General features: G+C 29.0%; 6 protein-coding genes across 9 annotated transcripts in view; 5 read left to right on the top strand and 1 right to left on the bottom strand.

Moving 5' to 3' along the window:
* Positions 1 to 24,034, bottom strand: part of LOC122503737 (neuroligin-4, Y-linked) — a 134,683-nt gene extending 110,649 nt beyond the window's left edge. Inside the window, exons 1-4 of the mRNA XM_043614401.1 lie at positions 23,991 to 24,034; positions 22,994 to 23,087; positions 22,068 to 22,156; positions 21,542 to 21,887 (exon numbers count right to left, since the gene is read on the bottom strand). The gene's annotated coding sequence lies outside the window, so the exon portion shown is untranslated. The remainder of the gene's footprint in view (positions 1 to 21,541; positions 21,888 to 22,067; positions 22,157 to 22,993; positions 23,088 to 23,990) is intronic.
* Positions 500 to 7,927, top strand: LOC122503742 (lysine-specific histone demethylase 1A-like). Its single transcript, XM_043614411.1, has 8 exons — positions 500 to 803; positions 922 to 1,192; positions 1,756 to 1,966; positions 2,253 to 2,489; positions 2,711 to 2,836; positions 7,162 to 7,367; positions 7,500 to 7,617; positions 7,726 to 7,927. Exons 1-8 carry the CDS (start codon positions 584 to 586, stop codon positions 7,846 to 7,848), a joined length of 1,512 nt encoding a protein of 503 aa, XP_043470346.1. The 5' UTR covers positions 500 to 583; the 3' UTR covers positions 7,849 to 7,927.
* LOC122503741 (peroxisomal N(1)-acetyl-spermine/spermidine oxidase-like) lies at positions 8,557 to 11,053 on the top strand. The gene is made up of 8 exons (XM_043614410.1): positions 8,557 to 8,849; positions 8,924 to 9,191; positions 9,304 to 9,514; positions 9,633 to 9,869; positions 9,968 to 10,093; positions 10,244 to 10,449; positions 10,606 to 10,726; positions 10,855 to 11,053. Exons 1-8 carry the CDS (start codon positions 8,630 to 8,632, stop codon positions 10,975 to 10,977), a joined length of 1,512 nt encoding a protein of 503 aa, XP_043470345.1. The 5' UTR covers positions 8,557 to 8,629; the 3' UTR covers positions 10,978 to 11,053.
* Positions 11,395 to 13,999, top strand: LOC122503751 (spermine oxidase-like). Of its 3 annotated transcripts, none has more exons than XM_043614421.1 (8): positions 11,395 to 11,765; positions 11,872 to 12,133; positions 12,199 to 12,409; positions 12,556 to 12,792; positions 12,893 to 13,027; positions 13,155 to 13,357; positions 13,503 to 13,620; positions 13,728 to 13,999. In XM_043614421.1, the coding sequence occupies exons 3-8, from the start codon at positions 12,278 to 12,280 to the stop codon at positions 13,866 to 13,868; spliced, it is 966 nt and encodes a 321-aa protein (XP_043470356.1). In that variant the 5' UTR covers positions 11,395 to 11,765; positions 11,872 to 12,133; positions 12,199 to 12,277; the 3' UTR covers positions 13,869 to 13,999. The 3 variants fall into 3 exon arrangements, with proteins under 3 accessions (XP_043470356.1, XP_043470358.1, XP_043470357.1); XM_043614423.1 differs by having other exon boundaries at positions 13,724 to 13,999; XM_043614422.1 differs by having other exon boundaries at positions 11,872 to 12,409.
* Positions 14,405 to 17,152, top strand: LOC122503743 (spermine oxidase-like). The gene is made up of 8 exons (XM_043614412.1): positions 14,405 to 14,724; positions 14,831 to 15,092; positions 15,167 to 15,377; positions 15,738 to 15,974; positions 16,081 to 16,212; positions 16,308 to 16,510; positions 16,658 to 16,775; positions 16,870 to 17,152. The coding sequence occupies exons 1-8, from the start codon at positions 14,508 to 14,510 to the stop codon at positions 16,990 to 16,992; spliced, it is 1,503 nt and encodes a 500-aa protein (XP_043470347.1). The 5' UTR covers positions 14,405 to 14,507; the 3' UTR covers positions 16,993 to 17,152.
* LOC122503744 (spermine oxidase-like) lies at positions 17,490 to 20,373 on the top strand. 2 transcript variants are annotated; one of them, XM_043614414.1, is made up of 8 exons: positions 17,490 to 18,276; positions 18,461 to 18,716; positions 18,803 to 19,013; positions 19,116 to 19,352; positions 19,418 to 19,531; positions 19,616 to 19,818; positions 19,988 to 20,105; positions 20,176 to 20,373. In XM_043614414.1, the coding sequence occupies exons 1-8, from the start codon at positions 18,057 to 18,059 to the stop codon at positions 20,299 to 20,301; spliced, it is 1,485 nt and encodes a 494-aa protein (XP_043470349.1). In that variant the 5' UTR covers positions 17,490 to 18,056; the 3' UTR covers positions 20,302 to 20,373. The 2 variants fall into 2 exon arrangements, with proteins under 2 accessions (XP_043470349.1, XP_043470348.1); XM_043614413.1 differs by having other exon boundaries at positions 19,418 to 19,540.
* Positions 24,035 to 24,304: the final 270 nt, after the last annotated feature.

Below are 24,304 nucleotides of genomic sequence, written 5' to 3'. Positions count from 1 at the left end.
GCATCAGAACATTTTTTTTTAATTTGACCCAACACAAAATACTTTGATCTTCTGCTTCGTATATAAAATTTTACTTGTATATATATTATGTTTATAAATAAATATATATAGGTATACACACTTACAACAAAATGATCTAATAATTATCAAATTTTCATAATTTACAGCCTACAGTAGATTATTATAAAAATTTTCTACGATCATCTCGTCAGCCTTGAACTTCTTTTTACAATTTTTTTTATAAAATTATTAGAAAAAAGAAAAAAGAACTTTAAAAACACAATTATACTTAAAAAAAATATACAATGTGAATATCATCTCTAAATTAAGCAATTAAATATCTACTTTAAATAATTACTTATTAATTTCACTACAATTAAGTGTTATGACTTGTTGAATTGTGTAGAATACGTAATTGTTTTTATCGAGAGTAATAAATTCTACGAAACATAAAAAAGAGTATGTACATTTATCGCAAATGACATTTTAATAACAGATGCGTCCAGATTAATCGGTCACTGTAATTTAAACCGTCAAGATCGAAACATCATTTTGGAAAATTTCTTAAAAAATATAACTAAAAATGCTATTCAAAAAGAGATTTCTAACTTTTGCATTGCTATTTATATATTCTATTATTTTAACAGTAAATTGCGATGATGATCAACCAAGTGTAGTTATTGTTGGTGCTGGAGTATCCGGAATTGCTGCAGCATCCAAACTTATGCAAAATGGCTTTAAAAATGTCAAAATTCTAGAGGCACAAGACAGAATTGGAGGCCGAATATTCACCACAGATTTCGGTAAGCAAAAAAAAGAATTTAAATATTTTATTGTAATATTAATGCATTTATTAAATTTCAATATTTTCTCTTAAAAATATAGTATTAATAATTTCTAATTAAACTTTCATACCCTAAGGTGATAAACAAGTTGAACTGGGCGCCCAATGGGTTCATGGTGTAGAAGGAAATGTTGCTTTCGAGTTGGCATCGCCACATGGAGTTTTAGACAAAGGAGGAGAAGATAGAGTAGTGAATATGCATGAGAAAATAATGGATTCTGAAGGCAATGTTGTGCAACAAAATGTCATTACAGATGTTAATGAATTTGTTGCAAAAATGGAGCTAAGTTTGGGAGAGCATGCTGCAGAAAATATAACTTCTCCTTTAGGCGATTACTTTAAGAATGAGTATTTATCATTGAATTTACTTTTCTTCAATACTCACACTGCAAAAATAAGTGTCTTATTTGATATCTTAAAATAAGATATAAGATGGAAAAATGGTATCTTACATCTTAAAATAAGATGTTTTCTAAAGTATCTTACTGATTTTTAAGATGTTTTATACGTCTTAGATATTTCTTCTATCTTAAAAAAGTAAGATACTTCTGTAAGTTTTTTAAAGTATCTTAAATTAAGATGTTTCTGTCTCAATAAGATGTTTAGCAATAAGATACTTGTGAATTGAAAGATGCGAAAAAAATTTAAGTTACTAAAAACTAAGATGCATAAAATGTCTTACATATAAGCCCATAGTTAACCTCAAAACTTTTTGCCCCAAAAATACACAGAAAATGTGTACGAAGATACTTTTAACATCTTAAATTAAGATATTTTAAATGACTAAAAAGTGACTACCATAACATCTTAGAAATGACTACCAAAACATCTTAAATAAGATACTTCTTTTTGCAGTGCAAATACTCTAAATTCCTATATTTCCAAAAAGTAATTTTCCCTAATTCTTTCAGAATTAATCAATTTCTTGAAGTACAACCACAATGGAAGGAAAATAAAAAAGGATTTACACATCTTAATAACATGGTAATGATGGCTTTATATTCTGCGAATTCATTGGATGATGTTTCAACAGTATCTATCAGAGATTTTCACAATTGTCCTGGTGAATTTTTCGTTAATTGGAAAACGAATGGATACAAAACTATTCTCGATATATTAATGGTACAGTATTCTTTTTAATGTTCACCAAACTTTCAAAATTTTATCTAATGATTCCAATTTAGTAGATGCACTAGTTGTGTATCAGCAGCAAAAAAAAAGGTTCTAAATGGTTCAAATGTGCTATTTTTCACTATGTTTGGAGGGATTCCTTCACACTTAGTAAGAAGAACAAAAATAAAGAAAAGCATATGTAAGCCTTGACTACTGGTGCATCTACCCTATAATTAGCGCAAAATAGTAAATTGAAATTTTAGTTTTCGGCACAAAATAACGCATACTTTTGCAGAAACGTTTTCCGAAACCAGAAGAAGAATTGCCAGTGATGGCAAATACAGTATTAAATGCTGAAGTAGAATCAATTGATTACTCAGATCCAAATGGAAAAGTTACAGTAAAAACTACAAATGGAGACACACATACTGCAGATCATGTAATTGTCACATGTTCCGTGGGTGTGTTAAAAGACAAACATAAGTCAATGTTCAAGCCCGCTTTGCCAGAAGATAAACAAAAAGCAATCGAGGTTTGTTAATAAAAAATAATATTTCTTCAAAGATTGACAACCCAAAAGATTAAAATGAGAAACAATTATTATATTGCCTAACTAGGGGAGAAACGAACTCTCTATTTGTCGATCATAAAGAATCAAATCTAGAAAAGTTGCTTCTCCTCTAGTTACCTATTATATTTTTTACAAGAACAAATTACTTTTTTTATTGCATTATTCGTTGCAAATTATTTTAGGGAACCGGTTTCGGAAATGTAGCAAAAGTTTACCTTTCTTATGATGCACCCTGGTGGAAAGAAGATATGAATGATGGTTACGGTTTTCTTTGGTTGGACAAAGATTTAGAAGAACTCGAAAAGGATGTAAGTAATCACTGAAAAATTTAAAAGATGCTGTTGTCCTTGTAGAGAAAGAGATGTTTTCCTTCAAGCTAAACAGCATTTTTTAATATTGAAAGAAACGCTCGCAATGCAGACAGCAGCGCAATTAAAATTTTTTTAGAAAAGGTTCAGAATTTTCAAAAAAAATTACTCTTCAATCAAATAAAAAAAAATCTGTCCGCGCAAGCGCCATTATTTCCCGTTCCCCCTATATACGTGATTTGTAAATATATATCAAATGTATAATTAAAAACATGTAAATCCGGATACAGTGAATGTGATAGTTTAATTGTTATAAGAAAAACTTTAAATTTACTGAAGATTTAAAAATGAACAATTAGATAAATTTTCTCCATGATTTTTTTAAAAGAACGTCCAAGCGCCTAAACTTTCGGTAGGACCTTCCGTCAAGACGCGCCTCTTACATAATTTATTAAATATATTAACAAATATTGTTATTATATGTTATTTTGAGCTTAAACAAGAAATTCACTTAGATTTTGAAAAAATCGCCATTTTTAATGCTATACAAATATTTGAATAACTTATAAAATAGTAAACGTTTTCTAAAGCTTCTCTTCTTAATTTAAAGGTCATTTTCAACAGTATGAGAATTACTTCAGGTATTAACGTGTATTCTTTGCTTAGAAATTGTAAGCAAAGCAAAGGTAGGATACCCAAATTAGAACAAAATAATAATAAATAGCACAGCATTTCAAAAAAATTTTTGAACTAAGAAAATAAAAACAATCCTCCAAAATTTACCCATAGTTTTAACAAGCAAAAATAAATCACCTCCACTAAGATGAGACAAAAAGTCAAAAATTCGAAAAAAGTTTTTAAAAAAATTAAGTTTTTCAAAAGTTATCGTCGCGGACAGACAGACAAACCTACATACAGACAGACGTAATCGCCGGACCATGTTTTTTGGATTCAGGGCACCTCAAAACGCAAAAATTTCATAAAATTAGCAAATAGTATATTAAGCAACAAGGTACGTAAAGGCAGCCTTTAAGTCCCGTGTTACTTACGATATTTTTTATTCCAAAGGCACAAAAGTGGCGATTTAAGATAGCAGACGACAGGGAGTAAAAGTCATTCACTTGTTCGACTTGTATGAAAATGGCGGCCTTTTTTTCCATGAGCAAAAATAACGCATGGGACTAGCTGTTTTTTTTGCCCATGGGAAAAAAAGGTCGCCATTTTCATTCAAGTGGACAAATGAATGGCTTTTAGTTCCTGTTGGCTGCTATCTAAAAGCGCCTATTTTGTGCCTGAGGTATAAAAAGTCAATTTTTCACCAAATCTAATACCTTCTCATGTGATGAGAATGTAAAAAACCATTTCCAACAAGATAGGACCAAAAATAAAAATGTAAAAAAGGGTCAGACCAGCCAAACTGTATATTAAAGAAATTTCATTGATTTTCTAAAATGTTAAAACTTTTATGAATATATTTTAGTTATAACATTTTAGAAAATCAATAAAAAATTTTTAACCCAGTTCAGCTAGCCTGACCCAAAAACTTAAAAAAAAAAAATTAATTTTCTATGAAAAAATGTAGAGGAAAGTTGTTTGTATTTTTCTAATCTAGAGTATAATATAAAGTTAAAAATATTGAAATTTGAAAAAATTGAATTTTTAAAATTTTGAAAGTACTGTAGTTTGTGTAGTTTTCGACGAAAATGGCTGGCTAACGAACTCGATCTGTATTTTAACAGTAACTTTGTACTTGCAAAGTTGCAAGTTGATACAATAAGTTTTTCAAAAGTTATCGTGGCGACACCATTGTGTCTACAGACAGACACGAAGACAGACATACCGACAGACACTTTTTCTAGACCATGTTTTTCGGACTCAGGGAACCCCAAAAAGTCGAGATTTCATGAAATTAGCGAAAGTCAATTTTCGACCAAAACTAATACTTTCTCATGTGATGAGAATGTAAAAAAAATTAGTTTTTTGCAAATAAGTCGAAAAGTTTTAAGTTTAGTGAAAAGTTGTCAACAGCAAAGTTGTAGCTGATGGTAAGACGAGAAAAAAAGTCTCGGGTAGTAAGCTCCCACAGGCAATAGTTTTGGAGATAATTGAGTCGGAATATAGATTTTTTGTTAAAAAAAATTCGACAAGTGCGAGTTGTACTCGCACTGCAATGGCGGGTTCCGCACACAAATATTAAAACAATACTTGCAATATTGATCGGTAATTGGTAGAATTAAAATAAACAATTATAAAAATATATTAAAATCATTTGATAAAAAAAAATAACTAAAAAAAATTAAAGTATTGTATATATCTAATATTGTAAACAATAATAAGCAGAGGAACAAAATTTTCAAAATTTATTATAGTTCCTCTGCTTATTATTGTTTACAATATTAGATATACAATACTTTAATTTTTTTTAGTTTTTTTTTTTTATCAAATGATTTTAATATATTTTTATAATTGTTTATTTTAATTCTACCAATTACCGATCAATGTTGCAAGTATTGTTTTAATATTTGTGTGCGGAACCCGCCATTGCAGTGCGAGTACAACTCGCACTTGTCCAATTTTTTTTTATTTTTAGTTAAGAAATTAAAGTCAGAAAACAATCTCTCATTTATTCTCTTAAAATTTCACTCTCTTCCTTAAAATATTTAATGCCACGTGTTTAAACTAAAAAAAATTTAAAAAAATTTTTTTTTTTGAAAAAAAAAATTAAAAAAAAATTTTTTTTGATTTTTTTTCAAAAAGTTTCTTGAATAAATTTTTTGGCGTTTTTCCTTGACAACGCTATGGCCATCATTACATATCAAGTTCTCTATATTTTTCCTGTAATATTCGAGTAAAAATACACCAGCATGCAAAATTTCAGCTCTCCATGTCGAATAGTTTAGAAGTTAAGGGGGGGGGGGGAATGGTCACTTTTTATGCATTTTTGGCCAAAAATCTTGTTATTTCCTTGACAACGCTATGACCATCACGTCCAATCACATTCGCTATATTTTTCCTGTAATCTACGAGTGAAAATACATATCTGGACCAAATTTGAGCTCTTTAGGTCAAATAGTTTAGCCGCTAGGGGGGGGACACGATTTGGCTACGGACAACAGAGTCTCACCAATAGGGTTCCGCCAATACACCGTAAACTCCGAAATTTGACTTTCTCTGAAAAAATGTTGTAAAGAAAAGTTGTTTGTATTTTTCTAATCTAAAGTAATATAAAGTTAAAAATACATAATGAAATTTGAAAAAATTGAATTTTCAAAATTTTAAAACTACTGTAGTTTGCATAGTTTTCGACGAAAATGGCTGGCTAACGAACTCGATCTGTATTTTAAGGCGTACTTGCGTTTGCGAAGGCAAAAAATAGGCCCCACTTTAATATTTTTTTTCACAGTCATTTTATTTAAAATATTAAAAACGATTTTTGCACCTTAAAGTACATTATAAAAACTAAAAAAAGAAAAAATTGTTTCGTTTTTTAACCGTTATTTACGATTCGTAGAGTGCCCCAAAAATTGTCGATCTCAAATTTGTAAGAGTTTGCGGTGCCCCGCATGGAGCCTCTCCTGACTGTCTAAAATCAAAAAAACAAAATTTATTCTTTAGTATACATTAATACCTAGTGGACTAACCTGATGAAATTAAAAAAAAGTAAAAAAAACGAAAATGCGGTACTTTTAAAGTCAATTTTTAAAGAATGATGATTTTGATCTTTTGAATTTTTGACTTTAAAAGTACCGCATTTTCGTTTTTTTTACTTTTTTTTAATTTCATCAGGTTAGTCCACTAGGTATTAATGTATACTAAAGAATAAATTTTGTTTTTTTGATTTTAGACAGTCAGGAGAGGCTCTATGCGGGGCACCGCAAACTCTTACAAATTTGAGATCGACAATTTTTGGGGCACTCTACGAATCGTAAATAACGGTTAAAAAACGAAACAATTTTTTCTTTTTTTAGTTTTTATAATGTACTTTAAGGTGCAAAAATCGTTTTTAATATTTTAAATAAAATGACTGTGAAAAAAAAATATTTATGTGGGGCCCATTTTTTGCCTTCGCAAACGCAAGTACGCCTTAACACTAACTTTGTGCATGCAAAGTTGCAAGTTGATACAATAAGTTTTTCAAAAGTTATCGTGGCGACACCATTGTGTCTACAGACAGACACGAAGACAGACACTTTTTCTAGACCATGTTTTTCGGATTCAGGGGACCCCAAAACGTCGAGATTTCATGAAATTAGCGAAAGTCAATTATTTTCGACCAAAACTTATACTTTCTCATGTAGAATGTAAAAATAAAAATGCTTTTATAGGATGACAAGAAGTGGATTAAGGGATTAGCAGGAATTTTTGCAGTAGAGCATAAACCAAATTTACTCGAAGGCTGGGTATCCGGAGAAAAGAACACTGAAGACATGGAAAAACTATCGGATGATCAAGTCAAAAGTCAGGTTGTTGAAATTATAAAAAGATTTTTCGGAAAGACCAACACCGTCACTGATCCCACTGGAATGAAGAGGTGATTTTAAATTTGAAACACTAGTTTTAATTATAGTAATTAAAAATAAAAAAAAAATTACTCAAAAGCTAGCAAAGATGCAATCACCAGAAGAGAATATCTAAGCACTAAAAAAAATATTAAACATTTTAGAACTAAATGGCGCACCAATAAGCATGTCATGGGAGCTTACAGCTACAGAAGCTCAAAAAGTGACCAAGATGTTGTTAATCCAACAAAATTAGCAGAACCCGTTGGAGGAGAAAAACCAGTAAGTGTTAATGAATTTGATAATTTTCAGTTCTCAAATCTTGACTTTAACATAATTTTCTTTTTAAGCGATTACTTTACAGTACCCTAAATTTAATGTAATTTTTAGGTCATTTTATTCGCCGGCGAAGCAACGAGTCCCCATCACTATGCTTCAGTTCATGGTGCAATTGAAACCGGTTGGAGGGAAGCTGACAGAATTATGGAAGAACATCCGGATGTTAAAAGTTAGCTTTTTAACAATCTTGATGTTTATCTTTTAGAAAAAATTATAATTTCAAATAAATCAAATTAAAAATTGTTGTATTACAGCGAAAGGTTTTGTCTTTGTCCCTAAAAAAATATCACAAAATAAATTTTAATCTGAATTGTATATTTATCAATTTAAAAAGACATTTATCAGTGTTTTGGATTTTCCTTACAGTACATGAAGAATTTGAAAGAATTAATTTAATAAGTCGTCGGGATATTATATTTCAATATACAAGAAATAAATTTGATCAAGCTAATTTTAATCAACTACTTTTTTAAATTAGTTTAATTTTTACTAAAAAATAGAAAAAACTTATCAGATTACGTTGAAGATTACAAAAACGCCATTGAACCAATTTTCATTCCTATCGCATGCTACTTTGATCTTTTATTCCACTTATATTTATATAAAAATCATCGGATAATTATTAGTTTTATAATGTGTTGTCTTCAGTAAATTATAATAAAAAATTTTCACGATAGTACCATTGACCTTGAAATTATTTTTATAAATTCGTATCAAATTATTTGAAGTAACAGAAAAATATTTTGAACACAAGCATTGTGATTAATTGCATTACACTGAATACATAATTGTTTTGATAGAGATGAATAAATTTTCCTTCGAAACATAAAAAAATAGATTATCGCAAGTGACACTTTAATAACAGAAGATGCGTTCAGATTAATCCGTTAATATAAATTGAGCCATCAAGCTTGGAAGATCATTTTGGAAAATTGTAGTACAATAATAAGCAGAAATGCTGCTTAAGAAGAATTTCTTTACTATTGCTTTACTATTCTTGTATTCAATTATTTTGTCAGTAAATTGCGATGATGATCAACCAAGTGTAATTATTGTGGGGGCAGGAGCATCGGGAATTGCAGCAGCATCCAAACTTATGCAAAATGGTTTTAAAAATGTGAAAATCCTCGAGGCAGAAGATAGAATTGGAGGCCGAATATTCACTAAAGATTTTGGTAAAAAAATAAAAATATATTTTCTTGTATAAATATTTAGTGCTAATAAAGATTATTAAATTTTATTCCCTAAGGTGATAAAAAAGTTGAATTAGGAGCCCAATGGGTCCACGGGGTAGAAGGAAATGTTGTTTATGAATTGGCAGCGCCACATGGAGTATTAGATAAAGGAGACGGAGAAGCAGTAAATATGCATGAGAAAATGATGAATTCTGAGGGCAACGTAGTAAATGAAAATGACGTCAAAGATGTTAATGAATTTACTGTAAAAGTAGAAGATGAATTAGTAGAGCATGCGAAGACGAATAAAAATTCTCCTTTAGGCGATTATTACGAGAATAAGTATTTATCATATTGAATTTACTTTTTATTAGTTCTCAATCAATAGAGAGAGTACCAAGTAGTTTAAATATACTGATGCCAGTTATTAACAGGAAGAATGTCCTTCTTTCAGAATTGATAAATATGTGGAAGCACATCCAGTATGGAAGGATAACAAAAAAGGATTCACACACATTCATGATATGATTATGATGTCTATATATGCTGCAAATTCTTGGGATGAAGTATCAACAGCAGCTGTCAATGATTTTCACAACTGCCCTGGTGAATTTTTCGTCAATTGGAAAACGAATGGATATAAAACTATTCTCGATATATTAATGGTAGTATACTTTTTAATATTCATTGAATTTTAAAAATTGTCTAATGATTCGAACAACAAGCACAAAACAGTAAATTGAAATTTTAGTTTTCGGCACAAAGTAACACATATTTTTGCAGAAACGTTTTCCGAAACCAGAAGAAGAATTACCAGTGATGGCAAATACAGTATTAAATGCTGAAGTAGAATCAATTGATTACTCAGATCCAAATGGAAAAGTTACAGTAAAAACTACAAATGGAGACACACATACTGCAGATCATGTAATTGTCACATGTTCCGTGGGTGTGTTAAAAGACAAACATAAGTCAATGTTCAAGCCCGCTTTGCCAGAAGATAAACAAAAAGCAATCGAGGTTTGTTTATTTAAAAAAATACTATTGTTTTATGAAACACTAGTTTCTTTATTCAATTGAAACGAGAAACAAAAATGACTTGTGACAAATTATTTTAGGGAACTGGTTACGGAAATGCAGCAAAGGTTTATCTCTCTTATGATGTGCCATGGTGGAAAGAAGATATGGAGTATGGATTTGGTTTACTTTGGTTGGACAAAGATTTAGAAATGCTCGAAAAGGATGTGGGTATTATCGTTAATGAATCTCATAAAACTACAAAAAATTATATCTATTCACCCAGTACAACATATTGTAAAATTATTGTCTTAATATTTCCACGCAAGGTTAAAAATATTGAAAAAGTTCTATATTAAAACAAAACGTTTTTCCAGGTTGAGAAGAAGTGGATTATGGGTATGGTTGGAGTTTATGCAGTTGAGCACAAGCCAAATTTACTCCAAGTTTGGGTATCCGGAGAAAAAAATACTATGGATATGGAAAAGCTCACGGATGATCAAGTCAAAACTCAGGTTGTTGACATTTTGAAAAGATTTTTCGGAAAAACGCACACCGTCACAGAACCCACAGGAATGATGAGGTAATTTTAAATTTGAGCAATGAAATTCAATTCCCATCATCAATTTAAAATGTAATAATTTTAAATTTATTAAGTTTCACATCAATTTTAAACTAATGAATGTTCAATCTCCAAAAGAGAAAACTTAAAAGCTAAGAAACACATTTTACATTCTAGGTCAAAATGGCATAGCAATAAACATTTTATGGGAACATACAGCTTCAGAGATGTAAAGAGTGACCAAGACGTTGTTAATCCAACAAAATTAGCAGAACCCGTAGTTGGCAATGGAAAACCAGTAAGTGTTGAACATTACAATTCTTAAACAGTCAATTCTTGCCTCTTAATCTTTTTACATTACCATCAAATTAGAAGGTATTATTTCAATAAAGATTTGCATATTTCTACATTGTTTGAAAATTACAGGTCGTTATGTTTGCCGGGGAGGCAACAAGTCCCCATCATTTTGGTTCTGTCCATGGAGCAATTGAAACCGGTTGGAGAGAAGCTGATAGAATTATGAAAGAACATCCGAATGTTAAAAATTAGATTTTCAACTATCTCAACATTTTATCATTTGGAAAAATTATTTTCACATTGAATAAATAAAAAAATTACAATATCACATTGTAAACAGTTCTTTTTGACCTTCAAATATTATTATTTAATAAACTTTAATCCAATTATGCTTTTCGTTACGAATAAAATAAAAAACGCAATTATTGCAGTATTTTCATTCGTTATCTATAAAGCAAATTTTTAAACACAAATAGCAAATCCTTCACATTCATATTTTTTTGACAATTATAATAATTAGTGAGTAAATAAATTTAATCGTTGTAAAAGTGATGTGAATTTTTAAATTTCATAATCAGGAATAATGCTAAAAACTTTTTTTTTAAAAACAATTCTCTTTCAACTCCATTGAGTACATTATGCAATAAATTTACACTAATCAAGATTTTCTTGTTGAATAATAATTCAAAATTAAACTGTCAAACTTGACCTCAATGTATCATCAAAAAAATTAGGCCAATTTTATCTGTTAGAATGATAAAAACAGTAAAAAGAGGAAGAGCAATTCGAGATTCCTATTTAGTTCAAGATTATCTGACCAATGATAATGTTCGAAAAGAAGTTATTTTGCATTTTGTCAGTGATATCACTATCTACAATTTTAAAAGTAAATGGAGATGATTCACCGAGCATAATTATTGTAGGTGCAGGGCCTTCTGGAATCTCAGCTGCATCAAAACTTTTTCAAAATAGATTTAAAAATATTAAAATTCTTGAAGCCGAAAATAGAATTGGTGGCAGAGTTTATACAACACAATTTAGTAAGAACATATTCTTAAAATTCTATTTCATTCATTGTTGTTCTTGTAAAACTAGTTATCATTAAATTTTGTAACTTATTCTGTACATTTTGATTGATATAACTAGAAAATTACCTAATTGACATGGGTGCTCAATGGGTGCATGGCGAAAAAGGAAACGTTGTGTTCGAAATGGTCTGGCCACTTGGAATATTAGAAAAAAGTAACATAACAAGTCGTCGGAGTGGTATATTCGATTCTTCAGGAAATAAATTAGATCAAGCTGTTATTAATGACTATCATGATTTTCACAATGAACTGTATGACAATTTAACAGCTTACGCTCAAGATCACAAAAACGAATCCATAGGCGTTTACTTTACAAGCGAGTAATTATCAATCGAAAAAATATTTTTTAAAGTAATGCAGATTTTGAAAAGCACTTTCTTTTTAGATCCAACAAATATTTTGACACTCATCCACAATTTAAAGGAAATTAGAAGGGATTGTTGCATTTACTAGACATTACGACAATGACTGGTGACGCTGCAGATACTTGGTGGGATGTTTCAACGACAACTGCATCAGAATATCATGACAATGCGGGTGATCATTTCGTCAATTGGAAAGAACGTGGCTATGGCACTATATTGGATATACTAATAGTAATTTAATTTTTATAATAATGATATTGGTTACTTAAAATGAAAAACTTTCGCAACAAAGAAACAAAGATCTTTAAACAGAACAAAGTTTCTTCATCAAAAAATTTAAAAAGGGGGAATAACTTATTTTAAATTTGCTTTTATAGAAACGTTTTCCAAATTCCGAAGAAGAATTACCTGTTTTAAATAATACACTCTTGAATGCAGAAGTTACATTAATTGACTACACGAATCAAAATGAAAAAGTTACAGTGAAAACTGCAAACGGAGACACCTACTCTGCGGATCATGTCATCTTCACATGTTCCTTGGGAGTTTTAAAAGATAAACACCATTCAATTTTCAAGCCTGCTCTCTCAGATGAAAAACAAAAGACTATTGAAGTACGTTCTTTGTTAACAAAAAATAGAAATCATCAAGTATTTACTTTATTTCCTAAACAAATAAACATTACAAAATTTTTATACATTCTCATCTTTTTAGTCACTTGGATTTGGAGTTGTCGGAAAGATTTTCCTCTATTTCGAAGAACCCTGGTGGCCTAACGAAACATCACATGGATTCACGTGGAATGATATTCTTTGGAAAGAAGACGATTTACAGGAAATAAAAAATAATGTAAGCCAAATTTATTAAACCACGAATTTCGTTAAATAAAAATCCAAACTATAAAGAAATATAATTATTGAAAACAATCTTACTGTGTTTTTATATGAATTTCTAAGATTATAATTCAATCTTCTAGCCAGAAAAGAAATGGCTCCTCGGTTTAGTTGGTTTTGGATTAGTGGAGCATAAAGCAAAATTACTCGAAGGATGGATAGCCGGAAATTATACTCGAGAAATGGAAGAACATTCAGATGAAAAAATTTTGAAAGATTGTATTGAAGTTTTACAAAGATTTTTTGGAAAATCATATAACGTTACTACACCCAATGCAATAATTCGGTAACATAATTTTTTATAATATTAAAAGAATAACACAGTGATGGATAAAATTTGTTCTCTTAAAGAAAATTACATTTTTGAAAGAAACGAATCGATTGAAATACATTGAGTACAATTGAAGAGAGAAATATTTACCAATTTTCAGTACTAAATGGGGCAGTAATAGTAATTTTCAAGGTACCTACAGCTACAGAAGTATGAAGTCTAACACCGAAAATGTTTGGGCGAAAACATTAGCAGAACCGATTGATGAAAAGAAGCCGGTAATAATTTGAAAAAAAATTAACAAACGGAAGGTTTAATCTTTACAAATTAATTATAAAAAGAAATTAATATTTACTGACTATAAAATTTTAATATTTTTAGATAGTTCTATTTGCTGGAGAAGCTACAAATCCTCATCTTTTTGGCACAGTTCAAGGAGCAATTGAGACTGGTTGGAGAGAAGCTGAAAGAATTATTAAACATTATCCGAAAGCAACAAATTAGAAGCAAATCGAATTTCTTATAATCTTTAAAAGAAAATATTTACCAAGAAATTATAATATCCAACAATGAATGTCAATCAAAATAATACTAACAATGTTTGTCATTTTTTCTTTTTTTTAATATTTACTAAATATATTCCCTTTAAATCTGGTACAGTGCTAAGACGTTTATTAATTATTAAACATTTGTTTTTGTCCTTCAAAAATTATCATTTAATAATCTTGAATCTAATTATGCATTCGTTGCAAATAAAATAAAAAAATGCAGTTATCGCAATATTTTAATTCGTTATCTAAAAGAAAATATAAGACAAATCCTTCACTTTCATACATTTTTTTTGACAATTGTGATATAGTAAGTAAATTTAATCATTGTAAAAGTGATGCGAATTTTTAAATTTCGTAATCAGGAACAATGCAAAAAAAACTTCTCTTTTTCTTAACAAAATGGCCTTTCAACTCCCTTCAGTTCACTATGTAATAAATTTACACTAATAACCAATAAGTTCTTGTTGAATATAATCAAAAAATAAACTATCAAACCTGACCTCAAAGTACTATCAAAACAGTTAGATCCATTACCACTGTCAGAGTGATAAAAGCAGAAAAGAGAGAAACTGTATTTTACAATTTTTATTCAGTCCAAGATTATCTGAGAAGTAATGATGATTTACAAGAAATTATTTAGTATTTTGTCAGTGATATCACTATCTACAATTTTAAAAGTAAATGGAGATGATTCACCGAGCATAATTATTGTAGGTGCAGGGCCTTCTGGAATCTCAGCTGCATCAAAACTTTTCCAAAATGGATTTAAAAATATTAAAATTCTTGAAGCCGAAAATAGAATTGGTGGCAGAGTTTATACAACACAATTTAGTAAGAACATATTCTTAAAATTCTATTTCATTCATTATTGTTCTTGTAAAACTAGTTATCATTAAATTTTGTAACTTATTCTGTACATTTTGATTGCTATAACTAGAAAATTACCTAATTGACATGGGTGCTCAATGGGTGCACGGAGAAAAAGGAAACGTTGTATTCGAAATGGTCTGGCCACTTGGAATATTAGAAAGAAGTAACATAACAAGTCGTCGAGACGTTATATTCGATTCTGCAGGAAATAAATTAGATCAAGCTGTTATTAATGATTTTTATGATTTTCACCATGAATTAACGGAAAATTTATCAGATTATGCTGAAGAACACAAAAACGCTTCTGTAGGCGAATACTTTACCAATGAGTAATTATCAATTGAAAAATAACTATTTTTATATAGATTTTGTTACAGATTTAGATTTTTTGCGCTTTTTTTAGATTCAACAAATATTTTGACTCTCATCCACAATTTAAAGAAAATGAAAAGGGAATGTTCCATTTACTAGACATGATGACAATGGCTGGTGACGCTGCAGATACTTGGTGGGATGTTTCAATAACAAGTTCATTAGAATATCATGATAATGCTGGTGATTATTTGGTCAATTGGAAAGAGCGTGGTTATGGCACTATTTTGGACATACTGATAGTAATTTATTTAATTCTTACACAATACATTTTATCTGTTACTTAACATGATAAATTTCGCAATATAAAGGAACAAAGTTATGTAATAGAACCAAGAAGACTAGCCTTCTTGAATAGAACCTAAGACAATATACCTAGATTCGGTAATGGTCCTGGTGGCATGTGGACTAACTAAAAAATTCTATTAGTAAAAAAAGAACGTAGGTATGTCTATCCTTTTCTCATTAATGAAATTTTTCAGTTAGTCCACATGCCAGCAGGACCCTTGCCGAATCTAGGTAAATTATTTTAGATAGTAAAAAGTTTCGTTATCGAAAAATTTAAAAAAGGGGAATAACTTATTTTAAATTTGCTTTTATAGAAACGTTTTCCAAATTCCGAAGAGGAATTGCCTGTTTTAAATAATACAGTCTTGAATGCAGAAGTTACATTAATTGACTACACGAATCAAAGTGAAAAAGTTACAGTGAAAACTGCAAACGGAGACACCTACTCTGCGGATCATGTCATCTTCACATGTTCCTTGGGAGTTTTAAAAGATAAACACCATTCAATTTTCAAGCCTGCTCTCTCAGATGAAAAACAAAAGACTATTGAAGTACGTTCTTTGTTAACGAAAAATAGAAATCATCAAATATTTTACTTATTCTTTCTAAACAAATAGATATTTCCAAATTTCTTTTGTAATAATACTAATTTTTTAGGCACTTGGATTTGGAATTGTTGGGAAGATTTTCCTCTATTTCGAAGAACCATGGTGGTCTAACAATACTTCAGAATTTACATGGCTTGATTTTCTTTGGAAAGATGACGATTTAGAGCAAATAAAAAATAATGTGAGCTTCTATTAAAGAAGAAATAAAATTGAAAGAATTCTAACTGTAATATTGAGAAAATAATACATCTCTAAAATTGTAATATACTTTTCTAGCCGGAAAAGAAATGGCTCCTCGGTTTAGTTGGTTTTGGATTAGTGGAACACAAAGCAAAATTACTCGAAGGATGGCTGTCCGGAAATTATACTCGAGAAATGGAGAAACTTTCGGATGAACAAATTTTAAAAGATTGTATTGAAGTTTTACAAAGATTTGCTGGAAAAACACACAATGTTACTTCACCCAGTGCAGTAATTCGGTAACATAATTTTCTCTTACTGTTAAATAAGTCTTAACATAGAAGATAAAATATTTTCCTTTTAGACAAAATTACATTTATGAAAGAATCGAATTGATTGAAATACATTGAGTACAATTGAAGGGAATGAAATTTATCAATTTTCAGTACTAAATGGGGCAGTAACAGTCATTTTCAAGGTACCTACAGCTACAGAAGTATGAAATCTAACACCGAAAATGTTTGGGCGAAAACATTAGCAGAACCGATTGATGAAAAGAAATTGGTAAGGATTTAAAAATGGTTTGCAAACGGATATTGTAATCCTTACGAATTAATTGTTAAATGAATTTTTATTTACTAGAATTCTAATGTTTTAGAAAGTTCTGTTTGCTGGAGAAGCTACAAATCCTCATCGCTTTAGCACAGTTCAGGGAGCAATTGAAACTGGTTGGAGAGAAGCTGATAGAATTATTAAACATTATCCAAAAGCAAGAAAGTAGAAGCAAATTTTCAAATTTCTTATCTTATTTTAAAGAAACATTTAATTAAAAAATTGTGCAATCCAACATGAATGTAGATCAAAATAATGTTAAGAATACTTCGATTTTCTTTTTCTCTTTTCTAAATTATTCACTAAATATATTTCGTTTAAATCTGAAATAGTGCTACATCATTTGCTAGTCAGTAAACATTCTTTCTAACTAATTTTAATGATTAAATGACATCACACACTTTCAAATTTAGAGAGTTAATATCCCAGTAAAAAAAACTAATTCAAACGGATTGAAATGAATTAAGATTTTTGGTAGAAAGCGGGATTCATTCAAGCTTTTTGTATATTCGATTGAATTCGATTGAATTTGCCTGAATTTGTGCAAACGAATTCGCATTCGAAAGAAATGACCAAGGCATGCATTGAATTCGTGCTGGCGAATTAAAAAAAATTAAAGGCCCCAAAACTTGTCCATTGAATTAGTTAGAATAGAAGGTTTGGAATTTCAATACAGTTTGACGAATTCAGGAAAATTGCAACATAGCTCCAATTCGTATTTGTCACAAAGCGGGATTCACTGAAGCTCTTTGTGAATTCTTTTTAATTTATTTCAATTAGTTTTTGTTTACTGGAATAATTTGTCTAACAGAAAAACAAACTATTAAAATCATAACTTATATACCTGGCAAATAAGCTTCAACATATTACAAATGATAATTTCCTTCATATTCAATTAACTTTGCATAATTATATCAATTCGACGAAAAAATAAATCAAGATTCTAAAAAACGATTTACACGAGTAAATGCGACTTTCAATAAACAACAGTGCAAAAAAAATTAATTTCAAAACCAATAAAGATTTTTTTAATAATTATCCATATAAAATATCTATGTTCTAATTATGCATAACTGTGACTAATGAAATATTGTGAGTAAGAAAATTAATTTATCAAACCTCATGTTTAAGTAATTCAGATCAAGGTATACTAAACCAATAATTCAGCAACTCTCGAGGACAAAGATGCGGATAATACAATTAACAAAAGTCTAACAAAATAATTAATAAAAAATGGTATTCAAAATGAAATTTTTAAGTAAATCACTCCTAATCTTATTGACCACAATTTTGAAAGTTAATACAGACGTAGTGCCATCAAGTGTAATTATCGTTGGCGCAGGATCATCAGGTTTAGCCACTGCATCCAGACTTTTTCAAAATGGTTTCAACAATATAAAAATTCTCGAAGCGGAAAATAGAATTGGTGGAAGAGTATATACAACGAAATTCAGTAAGAAGAAATTTACTATATAATTATGATGTTAATTAATTTATCTATTTCGTATAATATTAAAGCGTATGATATTTTCTTTGTAATACATTATTATTGCTTTACGAATAATTATTTTATTTTTAAATGTAATAAATGAAATGAATATAAAATTTAAATAAATTATTTAAACGATTTTAATTAGATGATTATTTTGTTGACCTCGGAGCTCAATGGGTTCACGGAGAAAATATTGTATTCGATATGGCATGGTCACTTGGACTATTAGAGAGAAGTACTGTAAGAAATTATTCCAATAGTATGTTTGATTCTTCAGGGAAGCAAGTTGATCAAACAGTGATTAATGATTTCTATGATTTTTATTATAAAACTGAGAAAAAATTATCACATTGTGCTACGAAATACACAAATGTGACAGTTGGGAAATTTTTCACTGACGAGTAATTATTATAAATAAATATTAATTTCCCGTTTTAATTAAGATCATGTGGGAGAAAATGTAGTTTTGTAAATTATTAATTTACAGATTTAATAAATACTTTGATATCCATCCAAATTTTAAAGAAAATGAAAAAGGATTATTTCAATTGCTCGATATGATGCAAAGCGTTTGGCAATCATCAGATTCATGGTTGGATATTTCATCGACAAGTATTTCGGAATATCATAGTAGTACCGGAGATTTTTTAATGAATTGGAAAGAAAATGGATATGGCACTGTTCTTGAATTACTTACAGTAAAAAATTGCTATTTTAAAATAGTTTCTTATGATGCATAAAGATTTATTAAATATATTTTACATCCAATAATAATTTTCACCTTCTTCACTAATTTTTAGAAGCAGTATCCAAATCCAAAAGAAGAGCTACCAATTATCAATAACACAATATTAAACACTGAAGTTACATTAATAGATTATTCCAAATCAGATGAAAAAATTATGGTTCAAACATCAAACGGAGAAATATTCTCTGCTGATCATGTTATTGTTACATGTTCCTTAGGAGTTTTAAAAGACAGACATCATTCAATGTTTAAACCATCTTTACCGAAAAGAAAACAAAAAACCATTGAGGTTTGACACAAAAAAATTCTCAATAAATAGTTACTGATTCATAAGTAAATAATTTTTAATTTCAGGCACTTGAATTTGGAAATGTTGGAAAGATTTTTCTCTCCTTTGAAGAATACTGGTGGACTAAGGAAACGGTATTTTTGGATTTTCTCTGGAAAGACGAAGATTTCGAAATGATTGTAAATGAAGTGTGTTTTACTGAAAATATTTTCTCTAACTATTCATGAATACAAACAATTTAAAAACTCCTTCTATAATAACAGCCCGAGAAAAATTGGCTTCTTGGTTTAATTGGCTTCGAAACAGTAGAACATAAACCAAAATTACTCGAGGGATGGGTATCTGGAAAATATAGTCGAGAAATGGAAAAACTAACAGAAGAACAAGTTAAAAATCACTGCATCGAAGTTATAGAAAGATTCCTTGGAAAAACATATAATGTCACTAAGCCAACAGAAATAATCCGGTAAAAAAATAATTGGATCCTAAATTTATTAATTTAATTTACTAAGTGTTTAAGAAATAAAATTGTTAAATTTTAAATGCTTAGTTAAATATGTAGATATATATTTCTCAAAAAGATGACTGAATTTAATCATGAATGTAGAGTTAAAGATGCGATTTTTACGTTTCAGAACCACGTGGAATAGTAATAATCACTTTAAGGGAACCTACAGTTTTAGGAATATGAAGTCAGATGCTAAAAGTGTTTGGGCTGAAACATTAGCAGAACCCATTGATAAAACAAAACTAGTAAGTACTACTACTATTATTACTAATTTTACAATTTTTATAGCCACAAAAAAATTCTTATTTTCTACAGATGATTTTATTTGCCGGAGAAGCAACAAATAAACATCACTTTGGCACTGTGCACGGAGCAATTGAAAGTGGCTATAGGGAAGCTGATAGACTTATTAAATTTTATTCTGAATTAACCACGAATTAAAAAAAATGAACTTAAATTAAAAAAACTACTTCAGAGATGAAAAAATAAATAAACAAACAAAAAACATTAAATACAAATTATAATTTATAAAAGAACAAATAAAACTTGAAACAACATAGTGACATAATATAAAGAAATAAATTTTAAATAAAAATAATCTTTTCCCGCAGTACCGACTTTTAACCTCACGTTAGGAGGCGCCGAGAATGCATGTGCGAAAATATATATTCCTATTTTGGGGGAGGGGCGCAATTTAAAATTCTTGCACAGAACATCGGGATGGCTATAAGACCGGTACTGGTATCACTGTAATTTAATTCAGTTATTGAGACATAAATACACACACTTAAAAGATTTATACCAATTTTCCTACCTACAATTCAATTTAAAACAAAAGAAAAATTTAAGTCAATCATACGCAAAAAGCTACTCCTACCGACTCCTTATCTATTTAATTCAAACCTAATTTTTAATTACAAACACTCCACGATCCTCTCTCATACCGCCAAGGTGCAAAAAGCCTACACTAGGGATAAAGGGGCACGTTAGGCTCACCCATACGTCCCGGGACGCATCCGTCACCTCAGCTCAAAAATCACTCAAAAAAAGAAAAAAAAAATTCCTGAAAAAAATATCTATAAATGCCAATTGCCAAGTCTCCAAAGTTCTGAACGTTCAAATGAACGAAATATTTTTTCCTGTTAAAAACACTTTCATAAATTACAGATTAATTTTTATTAATATTAATGAATGATAAAGTGATAAATTTATATTTTACATTTTGAAACTATAGTGATGCAAAATTATAGTAGCAAAAATTTAATTTGTAAAAGAAATTAATAAATTTCGTTCATTTGAACATTCAGAACTTTTCAATAATTATTATCAATGGTGTCACTATGTTGTTTTTGTTCCTTCCCTGTTTTTTTAGAAATTTACTGTCGACTTTTAACAATGGGATATATTTATTAAAAAAGTTCAATAAACAATTTCAAAATTCAAAACTTTAAAATTGATCAAAAAATTATTTTTTTATTTATAAATTAATTTCAACTGCATTTAAATAAACAAAATAGTCTCAAGAATTAGTAAAAAAAATTGATTTTTAATTCTCAAAATTAATTTACTATTATACTAATTTTAATTGACGAAAATCAATTCAAAAAGCGCGTTAAACAGGGAAGGTTAAATATTGAAAATGGAATTTCGTAATATTAAGTCGATTGTTTGATCGACTCACTTGTTTAGTGGCATCACAGTTTGTGATTGTCCACTTTGTGATTCCCACGGTGGATGATGAGCCCACGTTGTGGCGACGGGATCCTACGACATCACCCCTTCTGGGCCTCCCCTGAAGATCCCTGGCTCTTGATTGCACTTCTGCGCCAGGTCAAGGGCCACACGGAACCGTGAATTAAAATTTTAACAAAAATAAATAAAAAATAAACTAAATACACTATTTTAAAAAAATTAAAAAATAGATTAAGTAAACTACAAAAAAAAAAATAAAAAAACACGGCAGTGCGCAGGGACCACTTTTCTTCTCCACATCTCTCCTCTCCTTTGTATTTTCGAATTGTCATACTCTGAAGAAGAACAAGTGATTAGAAAATTAAAGAAACTTAACCCTCTACCTAACTTAGTTGACCGTTATCAAAAAATGAATAAAATTTTTTTTTAGAAAAAAACCAGACCCCGCAAAGTCTGATGAAAACTTTGAAAATTACATTTTAAATTTAATTTTACGAATAAAAAAAAATACTCACTATTTCGAATTATATAAGCGTCGTAGTGGAAGATACAGTGACTGCATATTTTTTCTTTGAGTAGAAAAAACTTCCCCTTTGTAGTCCAGCTAAAAGAAAATAAGATAAATTAATTCCTTAAAAATAAAATTGGTATTTAAAATTCTAAATCTTGTGAAATCATTTAAAAATACGGACTATACGGACAAACATTCAAAATTACGGACCAATTCTGACAAAAATATAACCAGTCTGAGAAAAATAAGAGAACATTTTATTTAAAACTATAAATTAAATTTTTCCATGTACATAAAGAAAAAAAAAATTTTATGTAAACATAGAATCAAAACGTCTTGTTTCTTTAAGGCTACATAAAAAAAAAAATTTACTCAAAATTTGAAGAATATTTTATCAAAATCGATTTTTTTAAGAGAAATACAATAAAGAATTCTGAAATTAATTTAGATTTTTTTCGGGAAGCAATTTCATTGTTTTTCTTTTTTAATTTTTTCATCATGTTCCAAAAATTGAAAAGAATTTCTTTAAAAATATTATAATGGAAGGAAAAACTATATTTCAAACATGAGCTTTATTATTTAGGGATTTTTTGTGATTTTCACCCCCCCCCCCCCTCACCCCCTGTCTCGCAATTTCATGCAACTTTCACATGTGAAAAATTCCCTTATAAAAATAATTAATAGATTAATAAATAAATAAATAATTGAAATCCTATAAAAAAATTTTTATTATTTATGAAAAAGATTGAATTATTGCTGAGTTAATTTGTAAAAAATTTGTAAATAATTGAATTCCTGTAAAATTTTTATTATTTATGAAAATAACTAAATATTTGCTTACAGAAGCTAGCTTCTTAAATTTTTTTTAAATAATTGAATTCTTTTGGAAAATTTTATTAAAATAGTAGATATTGAAAATAATTTACTGACTTTATGGGATTTACGGACGTATAGTTCGGACCTCCACCGAAGATCTTTATTGACATTTGACAGCGCCAACAAACTCCTCGATTCACCAAAGTCACTAAAATTAAAAGGAAAATTAAAAGAATTAATTAAATAAGGACAAAATATGCATATTTTTATCAGAAATATAAAAATATTCAAGTCGACGCCATCATGGAAAAATGTAAATGTTGATAAATATATCAACACTTTTAGGCTATGTGAAATATATGTGCAATTGATAAAAATTATAAATCAAGAGAATTACTACTGCATGTCAAAGATTTAAACAATCGTTTAACAATAATATTACAATAAAAACTGAAAAAACCGTTAAAAATTCATCATCTTTGATATTGTGCTTTCTTCATAAGACAACTCAGACAACTCACATTTCACCATTATTAAACACGTACATATTAAACTTTTGTAAAATACATTAGTTCTTAGCATAAAAATACTTTAAAACAAAAAACTGTTTTTTACAATGAAAATATTCATCAAATTTAGAAAGAATATTATGTAAACATTATGCGAGACAACAATAACTTTTGACAGGAAATAAATATGGCGCCAAACTATAGTTTTAAAGCGCCCCCTACACTGTTCGTACTAAACTACGAACTTATTTACCGACTGTGAGCCGCATTCCTTTCCTATTGGTTGTTCGGTTAACAAATGCGCAATATGCCAAAAATTTTTAGGTTAGGTACGCTTGATACATTATTATACCTATTTTTTACAATTTCTATTTTTATTTCTCGAAATATTAATTGATTATGCAAATCAAATCGCAATTATGTGAGAATATTGTCAGATAAAGTTATTTTATACACCCGATTCCATAAATATAACTCTGACAAAATTGCCATTTGTTCGACAATTGAATAGCTGTTTTTAACAAAAATATTAATATTTCTCATAGTTTTCTAACAAACTTTTACATAAAATTAATTATTCATACTAAATAAAACTTAATTACCTTAAAACATTTACAATTAACTTTACGATTATCATGCTTTTAACAGATTTGAAGTTTTCCAAATAAGCGTCACTCTTTCTGCTTTTAGTCGGCCATTAAATACCCCCTCCACTGTATTTTCAGAACTTCTTTACCGACCTCAAGTCGCATTCTTATTGGTCAATAAAAAAAAGCGGGTAATATTAAATCATTTTGAAATTCTAGAGATATAAAAAAGTAAAAAAATTTAATTAGCTAATCACATTACTAGATTGACAAAAAAGTCGAATTAAATGTAAATTAAAGGAAAAAATAGTAAATGAATTTTTTTATAA

The sequence above is a fragment of the Leptopilina heterotoma genome, unplaced genomic scaffold (assembly GCF_015476425.1).
Source record: "Leptopilina heterotoma isolate Lh14 unplaced genomic scaffold, ASM1547642v1 Lhet_27, whole genome shotgun sequence".
In the NCBI taxonomy this organism is placed as follows: Eukaryota; Metazoa; Arthropoda; class Insecta; order Hymenoptera; family Figitidae; genus Leptopilina; species Leptopilina heterotoma.
The sequence above is the reverse complement of the archived record's forward strand: the minus strand, read 5'-3'. Positions and strand labels throughout refer to the sequence as shown.

Excerpts from the sequence above, each read along its gene's own strand:
- LOC122503742 (XM_043614411.1), top strand. The coding sequence starts at position 584 with ATGCTATTCAAAAAGAGATTTCTAACTTTTGCATTGCTATTTATATAT. Across the intron at positions 1,193-1,755 it reads GGCGATTACTTTAAGAATGA|AATTAATCAATTTCTTGAAG; the intron begins GTATTTATCATT and ends TAATTCTTTCAG. Across the intron at positions 1,967-2,252 it reads CTATTCTCGATATATTAATG|AAACGTTTTCCGAAACCAGA; the intron begins GTACAGTATTCT and ends ATACTTTTGCAG.
- LOC122503741 (XM_043614410.1), top strand. The coding sequence starts at position 8,630 with ATGCTGCTTAAGAAGAATTTCTTTACTATTGCTTTACTATTCTTGTAT. Across the intron at positions 8,850-8,923 it reads AATATTCACTAAAGATTTTG|GTGATAAAAAAGTTGAATTA; the intron begins GTAAAAAAATAA and ends TTATTCCCTAAG. Across the intron at positions 9,870-9,967 it reads ATAAACAAAAAGCAATCGAG|GGAACTGGTTACGGAAATGC; the intron begins GTTTGTTTATTT and ends AAATTATTTTAG.
- LOC122503751 (XM_043614421.1), top strand. The coding sequence starts at position 12,278 with ATGACTGGTGACGCTGCAGATACTTGGTGGGATGTTTCAACGACAACT. Across the intron at positions 12,410-12,555 it reads CTATATTGGATATACTAATA|AAACGTTTTCCAAATTCCGA; the intron begins GTAATTTAATTT and ends TTGCTTTTATAG. Across the intron at positions 12,793-12,892 it reads AAAAACAAAAGACTATTGAA|TCACTTGGATTTGGAGTTGT; the intron begins GTACGTTCTTTG and ends TCATCTTTTTAG.
- LOC122503743 (XM_043614412.1), top strand. The coding sequence starts at position 14,508 with ATGATGATTTACAAGAAATTATTTAGTATTTTGTCAGTGATATCACTA. Across the intron at positions 15,093-15,166 it reads GGCGAATACTTTACCAATGA|ATTCAACAAATATTTTGACT; the intron begins GTAATTATCAAT and ends CGCTTTTTTTAG. Across the intron at positions 15,975-16,080 it reads AAAAACAAAAGACTATTGAA|GCACTTGGATTTGGAATTGT; the intron begins GTACGTTCTTTG and ends CTAATTTTTTAG.
- LOC122503744 (XM_043614413.1), top strand. The coding sequence starts at position 18,057 with ATGGTATTCAAAATGAAATTTTTAAGTAAATCACTCCTAATCTTATTG. Across the intron at positions 19,353-19,417 it reads GAAAACAAAAAACCATTGAG|GCACTTGAATTTGGAAATGT; the intron begins GTTTGACACAAA and ends TTTTAATTTCAG. Across the intron at positions 19,541-19,615 it reads TCGAAATGATTGTAAATGAA|CCCGAGAAAAATTGGCTTCT; the intron begins GTGTGTTTTACT and ends CTATAATAACAG.